The sequence below is a fragment of the Zootoca vivipara genome, chromosome 6 (genome assembly GCF_963506605.1).
Source record: "Zootoca vivipara chromosome 6, rZooViv1.1, whole genome shotgun sequence".
Lineage (NCBI taxonomy): Eukaryota > Metazoa > Chordata > Lepidosauria > Squamata > Lacertidae > Zootoca > Zootoca vivipara.
In genome coordinates this window covers 33,118,471-33,126,360 of record NC_083281.1, presented here as the reverse complement: position 1 = coordinate 33,126,360, position 7,890 = coordinate 33,118,471, and the positions used below count along the sequence as shown (strand labels likewise).

The window sequence follows — 7,890 nt, the reverse complement described above, 5'->3', positions numbered from 1 at the left end:
TCATGGCTCTTCACTTCATCAAATCTGCCCCTCTTTAGAAAAAGTTTGGCCACCGCTGTTGTAAGGGAAAAGCAGCTAGCGGGAGGATTTGGAATGAAGGTTAATGGATTAAGCAACTAGTTTCCATGCTGTATTTCTATTCCAAATTTTTCCCCTCCCAACATTGCTGTCTAATCCCCCTCCCAAAAAATAAAAGAAGCCGTGAGGTTGTGTCTGCACACTGTAGTTTTTCAGAAAAAGCAGTTTTACCATTTTCTGAAATTTATTGTATATTTCATTATGATTTTTTTTAAAAAAAATAAAAAATTATACTACCCTGGGATAAGATTTTATGAAGGATGGCAGACAAATAGCTTACACGAAATAAATCAACACTTTGGGTCAGGGGTGGGGCAACTGGAGACCTCAAACTAATTTTATGTGCGATGGGGAAGCCCAGAAGGAGAGGAGAAATAAGGTGAAATTGATAAAGCAGTGGAAAGAGGGAGGAGGGACCTTCTGCATGTGTTCAGGGGTGTACCCCTGCCATGAATGATCTGTCCCTCCCCCAGGGGGGAAAGAGAAAGAAGGAACAAGAGAGAGGGGGGTGTATCAGAAAGAGAGGGAGATCAGGTATCAGAGAGAAGGGCATTAGAAAGAGAAAGACGGGGTGTCAGAAGAGATGAGGTCACATCAAAAAGAGAGAAAAAAGGGGTGCTGCGATCCTGTTTTATCTGGGATTAATTATCCAAGAATGCACTGTGACTTATTTCCGATTATGGGCATGTGTAGGATTGAACTGCAAAACTTATACCAAAAGATAGAAGGAACCGGCCAACATCTCATCAACTCTCATTAAACACGTAAGATAAAGGGGGACGAGCTATGTCTGTTTCTACCCATTGCTCTTGCCCCCAGCTGAGTGGCATGAGGGCTGTTGCAAAATTATCATGAATGCCATCTAAATCCAATTGCATTGGAGTATAAATAACATAGCAGGCATGTCGCTGGCTTCAGACTAAGACTATCAATGGCTACTAATGCTCTGTTCTTCCTCTACTGTTGGAAGGCAGTCTGCCTTGGAATACCAGCTGTTGGCAATCCCATGTGCAGAGAGAGCTGTTGCACTTGGGTTCCGCTTATGGGCTTCCCATAGGGATCCAGTTGATCACTGTGAGAACAGGATGCAGAACTAGATTGGCCACTGGCCTGATTCAACACTCTTCTTATGTTCTTCAGTTGGTAAAGAATAGCAGGTGGGAGAGGCTCTAGACCAGGCACCCCCAAACTTCGGCCTTCCAGATGTTTTGGACTACAATTCCCATCTTCCCCAACCACAGGTCCTGTTAGCTAGGGATCATGGGAGTTGTAGGCCAAAACATCTGGAGGGTCGCAGTTTGGGGGTGCCTGCTCTAGCTGACTGTGAACAGGGTCCTATTTATTATTATTATTCACTTTCTGAAGTCCTGCAGAAGAGGCAAGCAAGCTTTGATGCTGCAGAGAAACAGCATTCCAACACATCATTAACCATGTATCCCTCTCTACTGAAAAGGCCACCTGGGCAGTCTGCTTTAAACCTAGGGGCCATAGCATGTCAATAAGCATTAACTTGTTGTCTAACTAGTGACCACCTTTGTATTGGCCCAGAGAGTCTCCTTTACCAGCCTACAGAATCTGCTTTGCTGTTTTCATTAGTGACACCAAGGTCTACCAACTACATCCAAGTGTGAGAACAGTGGCTATGAAGGTGGAGCCAGATGCAGATGGGGCAGAGCTACTTTCCTTCCACATCCCATAAACTGCACTCATTACAGTAAGTGTATGTAAGCTGCATCTTAAGTTACAGCAGAGCAGGTATTCCACCTCAAAACTCTTATAACTCTGCAAGGACTAACTGAAAGGCCACTGGTAAAGGCTGCAACACTTACCTGGCTGCACTTACCTGGGAGTAAATTTGGATTACCTGAGTAATCGTAATGAGCTGCAATATCCCCCATTTTACAGGTGAGCAATACCAAGGCTAAGTGATTAACAGAACATCAGCCATCCCAGAGATTTTTTTTTTTTAAAAAACAAGACCCTATTGTTCAACCTGTCAAGAGTCATAAACTTAAGCAGATTCCCTGTAAATCGGAGAAGTCTACCAGCAGATCCCAGTCTACCCTCTTGATATATACCAGACATGTTAAACTCCCAAGAGACTGCGATCTACTCTCACTATAAAAAAAACTGGCAGTGATCTACCCATTGGATTGACCAAACCTGTTGAGGTTTTTCAGGGAAGACCCAAAGTTGTTGAGCATTTTTTTGGGGGATCAACCAGGATCACGTGCTCAAACAGGATCGCCCAGAGATCAACCGGTAGATCGCGATCGACAGGTTGGACATCCCTGATATATACAATCCCTACCGTACTGAAATTGGAGTGACCTGCTCAGCACTAATCACTGAATGTTAGCTAAGCAGAGGTTGGAACAAAAGATCTCTTTGCACAACTGACCATCCTGGCTTCATAATATACTGTGACTCCAGAGACTCACAAGCATATCAGGTACAAGTACTGGTTGGATGATACTGTATTTTTTTAATTGAAAAAACAACCCACCCCACCTTAAGCAATCATGTGCACCACAGAGAGCACTTTGACTTCCAATGACCTAAGTGTTGCAGAGGTATGCTTTGCATTGGCCTGTGCCAGCAAGACAATCAGGCTAAGACTGGCAGCGGCTCAGCGGAAGAAGTGCAATGCTGTAGATCAGTAACTGCCAGCCGCTTTGCCAAACAGCTTTCAACTAGGTGTAAATTCCCAGCCTGCAACTGGCAACTTCCTTGGGATCTTGCTCAGCTTTGCTATTTGAGCATGGGAGAATGATTTACTAGTTCAAACTAGGATTTTTTTGTTGGAGGGGGGGGCACAGTGGAATTCACCCCTACACCCCCAAGAGAAACTCCTTTCCTTTACAGAGGCTGTATTATTAAGTTTTACCCATGCATAGGTAGAGGACAGAAGCAAAGAAATACAATGTTGACGTCTGGAGTGCATGTGTTAAAAGTGGTCAAATGCAACTGCCTAGTATGTCCATGCTGCAGATGCAACGACTGAGGCAAAGACCCAATTGCTGTCTTAAGGCTACCTAGCGAGTTCAGAGATTCAAACCAGGGACCTCATGATAGCTTCTTTTTTCATCACCCAACACCAGCTCAAGAGTGCCTTTTATGCTTGCTTGTTAACACTTCTCACTCTGTTTTAACTCACCCACATCAAGAGTTCTGGATTAAATATGAATTATGGAAACTGTAGTCGTTTATAGTATAATGTTGCTTCCACAAGCCATGACTATAATATCCCTCCCAGCTGTGTTAATTGTGCTTCCCAACTGCACCCCAAAAATATTGGTGCCGTAAGCAACTATGTGGGTGGTTCATGGAGCTGGTACAGCCCTGAGTTTGTCCCATTTCCACACAACTCCATTAGAATGGCATCTCTGTTGAGCACCAGCTGTGTCAGCAACTCCCTAACAGTTTCAGTGGAGAACATGCAGATCACCTTCGGTTGCAGTGCACACAAGCGATTATAATCTGTAGGATCTTCAGATCAGCCACACCAACCTGGTGGGAGTCCCATTTTGGGGACTACAAATCCCATCAGCCCCAGCAAACACAACCAGACTGGCCAGAGCTGATGGGAGTTGTAGTCCAATTTTTTTTGGAGGCCACCAGGTCGGGCCAGGGCTGGCTCAGAATACCTCAAGTGTTTATAAAGAGATGTGAAAGGTGGTGGTGGTGGTTTAAGAAGTTTTATCCCCCTCCCAAAAAAGTTTTCAGATTTTTTTTTTAGAAAAACCAGCTTAAAATTTATTATGTAAGAAACTTTTATAAAAAGTTTTTTTTAAACCAAAGGAAGTACAATTCATGGATGCAGAAATTAACCTTCCTGCCAAAAAAAGGTACATGTGTTCTCTCTATTATAGAGTTCAACAATAAAAACCATGAGGCGAAACAGCCCCAAGACACCTCAATTTTCATGTTCTTGAAAGTCCCCTTCCACCCCCCCAAAAAAATTGATGTTAAAAAACTATAATCCAAAATATACATACAAGCTGCATATCTGCAAAGTTTTTTTTGTGTTGCCCTTTTTTCTGAGCAAACGGCAGATCAGTCCACATTTGTCACAAGCTGTTGCAATGTTGGAAGTGTGCGATTTCACTAAGAAATCTCCTGACCAGGATCAACGAAGAATCTGATGGCTCAGAGCTTTTCTTTTTTAAAAAAATCCGTCCCAACACACACACACATACACACACAAACCCCACAAAGTTTCTTCTTGTGCAATACAGCAATCCGATAGTTAAATCTGAGAGTGGATTAAAAGGTGGGCTTGCTTTCAACCCGCCCGCCCCCCTCCTCTGGCCTGCAAATTTTGTTTTCAGGCAGTTGGAAGAGAACAACAGATTGAGGGCAGAAAGTTTGTTTCTGGAAGACCAGTCAAGGCATCTGAAACTGCCCGGCAAGACCCATGTTTCACAGTTTATCTGGAAAATAATGGAGGTCTCTTCCATTACTGGATGCACGGGGTTAAAACATCTGATCCTTTCCCCAGTCAAAGTCTTTTTCTCTCTCTTCTTCTATCTTCTGTCTCACTGGAGAGAACCAAGTGTCAGGATCCCACACCTGCAGTCTGAAAAAAGGGGGAGGGAGGGGGAGGAGGAGGCGGGAGAGAAAGACATGTCAGTTTCAGCAACAGATCAGAGGCAGGTCTGCAGACATCCTGGCGCCAGAGAGGAAGCTTCTATTTACCTCCAGCTGATAAGGAATCAGGAGCCAACACTCAAGCTGGAGGTTTGCTAATTGGCACCAAAAATCTAGGGGAAGAGGGTGGAGGGGGGGGGAAGAGAATGAAATGGACCCTTATGTTTTCTAACTTTCTGCAGATGTATCTAAAATTACAGATTCAAAAGGAGGGGACAAACTCTTTAGTGGTGTCTTCCAGACTTAAAAAAAAAGAAAGAAAATAAAGAGGGGAGAGAAGAGAAGAGAGGGAGAGAGAGAGAGAGAGAAGAAGAGTGCCTCTTGATTCACTGATTTCAACAGGGCTGTTTAAGCAGCTGCAGAGACTTAAAGCTATAAAAAGAATGACATTGTAAAAATAATGACTCCATTTACAGGCAAAAGCATGGAGGCATCCGAGGCTGCTGCCTTATTGCCAAGCAGTGACAAGGGGATCTAAAGACCACAATCTATTCCAGGGAGGGCAGTCAAGTAGGACTACTCTGGAGTAAACACTGGGTTGCAAATCTAGATTTCTAGACTGACTATAGGGTTTTTAAAAATATATTTTGGTTGTGTGTGGGGTTTTTTTTAAAAAAACAAAACAAAACAAAACCCTGCTTGATGACCAGGGAGGTGTCTTGCTGGTTGAGATCGGGGATTGGGGGGGGGTATTTCTTGGCTGTTACCTGTTTTAAGAGGTTAGTGGCAGAGATTCCTCTCCTCTTTTGAGCAAAGTTCTGATGCCAGTTCTGCAGCCTATAGGAGAAGGGGAGAGAAGCGTTAAGGATATACTGATTCACAGTTTAATATACACCACATGATACAAAAAAATAAAGATTGGGAACAGTGAGTAGTCTGAGAATGGGTTTGCTGCACACAGGACGATGATGATCCTATTGACTTTTCAGTGGGATTTCTGCTGAGCAACACCTATTGCAATGCAAGCCTAGCCTAGTCTGACAGTGCAAGCCTAGCCTAGTCAGAAGTCCCACTATGCTCAACAGGATTTACTCCCAGGAAAATGCCTCGGATTGGAGCCTGAATGGACAGTAGTGCCAATTCAATTTTCATCAAATGTGTTTAGTATTGGGTCCTTAGGATCAGAACCCAAGATTGTTTTCCAGGATCCTGCTCAAGTAGTCCCACTGAAACTGGCAAGCTTACTCCACACCTGGAATGGGGTTGTGAATGGCTGCATTTTTCTGACCAGGAAAAGGAAAGAAAAAGCTTTTCACAAGTTCACAGCTCAATCCTCTACGCACCTACTCGGAAGCAAGTCTCATTGGGTTTAATAGTGCCTTAAACCCAATTTATGATCCCAAGCACTTTATTACGATTAACACACACACACACCCCGAACAAATAAGTACAGCGGATCTTCTTTTGGAGGTAAAACGTTTAGGATTGCAGTTTAGACCCCGTTGAAGGCGCAGCTGTCAACGGAACCTAAAGCATCCATAAATCCCTCCCTCCCAACGCATATGGCAGAGCAGAGCCCAGCAAGTACTCCTGCAGCCGTTCGCAAAAGGACTCCACAGCCTTACATGCGTGTAGTTTTTGCTCAAGGCTGGATAGCGCAAAGGACGGATTATCTCGCGACCCACTTCAATTTGCCTTACAGCGCTCTGCGGATCGCAGGCAGGACGCGGCTCCCGCTGGCGCCCGTTAGATCATCACTTTACCCATAACCCAAATTAGCCTAGTCTATAGTAACAGCGTTTTCCCTGGCTCCCCCTCCCCTCAACCTTGTGTGCGCGCACGGAGGCTTCTTCCTTCTAAGGGGAATCTCCTTACTTTTAAAGAGAGTAGGGAAGTCTCGGCTGCGGACGGATCTTGCCCCTTCTTCGCCTGCTCCTCCAGCACGATCTGCAGGTCAAAGATATAGTCGATGACGTGCTGCAAGATTTCCACTTGGCTGACTTTGGTGCCTTGCGGGATCCCCGGCACCAGCTCGCGTAGCTTGGAATAGCAGTCGTTCATGTCGTAAAGGATGTTCATAGGCTCCTCCAAAGCCGGGCTCTTGTTGTTCGTTCCCCGGGTGATGGCGAGGCTCTGATCGGAGAGGCAGCACACGGCTTCGTAGCAGCTCCTGACTGATCTGACGGGGCTGATTGCTTTCATGGCCGCAAAGGAGGAGACACCAGCAGGGATTTGCAGAAGGGCAAGGTTTCCTTCCTTAAGGCGGAGAAAGCAAGCCGGAGTTCGATACTGCCACTTGCTTGCCGGCCTGGTTAATTCTCTATTGTGCACACACAGAAGATGCTTCTCTTTGCGAAAAAGCGAGGGCTGTCACCCCGCTCAGCTCTTATAGCCGATCGTGAGCGCTCAGGCCGGCCCCTTATGTAAATGAGCTGCCGCGTTCCCCCTCCCACTCCCCCTCGCTCTGATGACAGCGAAAATGTTGGAATGGAACATTTACAAGATGGTTAAACTGCAAAACAGGTTTCTATTGGCTTCGGCTGACACCGAATAGCAGAGGACATCAAAGGAATGAGGAAGCTCTGATTACAAAGAGGGAGGGGCCAGCTATCAAAAGCGCTTCCTTCTTTCCCTCCCCCTTTCGCGCTCTCTATTCCATTCAATTAAGCAGAGTTAAATTCGAAATGTGTGCAATTCGCCTTGTCCGATTTAATTCTTATATTTGGGTATGATTATTAGTCTTATAAGGGGGGGGGAAGGGAGGGAGAGCTATTGTGCCGAGAAGAAAGGGGCACATTTTGCTATTACTGCTTTTCTGCCTTCGCCCAGCCCTTAAAACGTTCAGGAGCCATAAAGCCCATCACGGCAGAGAAATTTCCCAAGGTTTTAGATTTTTTCCCCCTCCTCCTCTTCAGGGTTTGGGGGAGGGAATCTTGTAAGGACTTAGTGCCGCCTTGTTCCTCAATTTGCTACTCATATGACCTCCAGACTTTCTGGCGTCAGGAATTATCTTGTGACCAAGTTTAAAAAAAAAATTAATTGCGGGAAAGCTGAGGCTACGATGGAGAAAGCAGATTTGAGCCAGCAATAATGGTAGTGAAATGTGTGTGAGGGAAGGGGGGTGGGGTGGCGGAGGAGATTATGGGGAAATTACTTACAAGTCATAATTTACTTGATAAACAAATAAATAGGCGCACAAAAATCCAGGCAAGGTATTGCTAA

At 45.1% G+C, this 7,890-nt stretch overlaps 1 protein-coding gene across 1 annotated transcript; it reads right to left on the bottom strand.

Annotated features, from left to right (window-relative positions):
• Positions 1-1,407: 1,407 nt before the first annotated feature.
• On the bottom strand, positions 1,408-7,040 carry ID3 (inhibitor of DNA binding 3). Its single transcript, XM_035120713.2, has 3 exons — positions 6,544-7,040; positions 5,436-5,505; positions 1,408-4,657 (listed from the first exon to the last, which is right to left on the bottom strand). The coding sequence occupies exons 1-2, from the start codon at positions 6,868-6,870 to the stop codon at positions 5,449-5,451; spliced, it is 384 nt and encodes a 127-aa protein (XP_034976604.1). The 5' UTR covers positions 6,871-7,040; the 3' UTR covers positions 1,408-4,657; positions 5,436-5,448.
• Between the last annotated feature and the right edge of the window lie 850 nt (positions 7,041-7,890).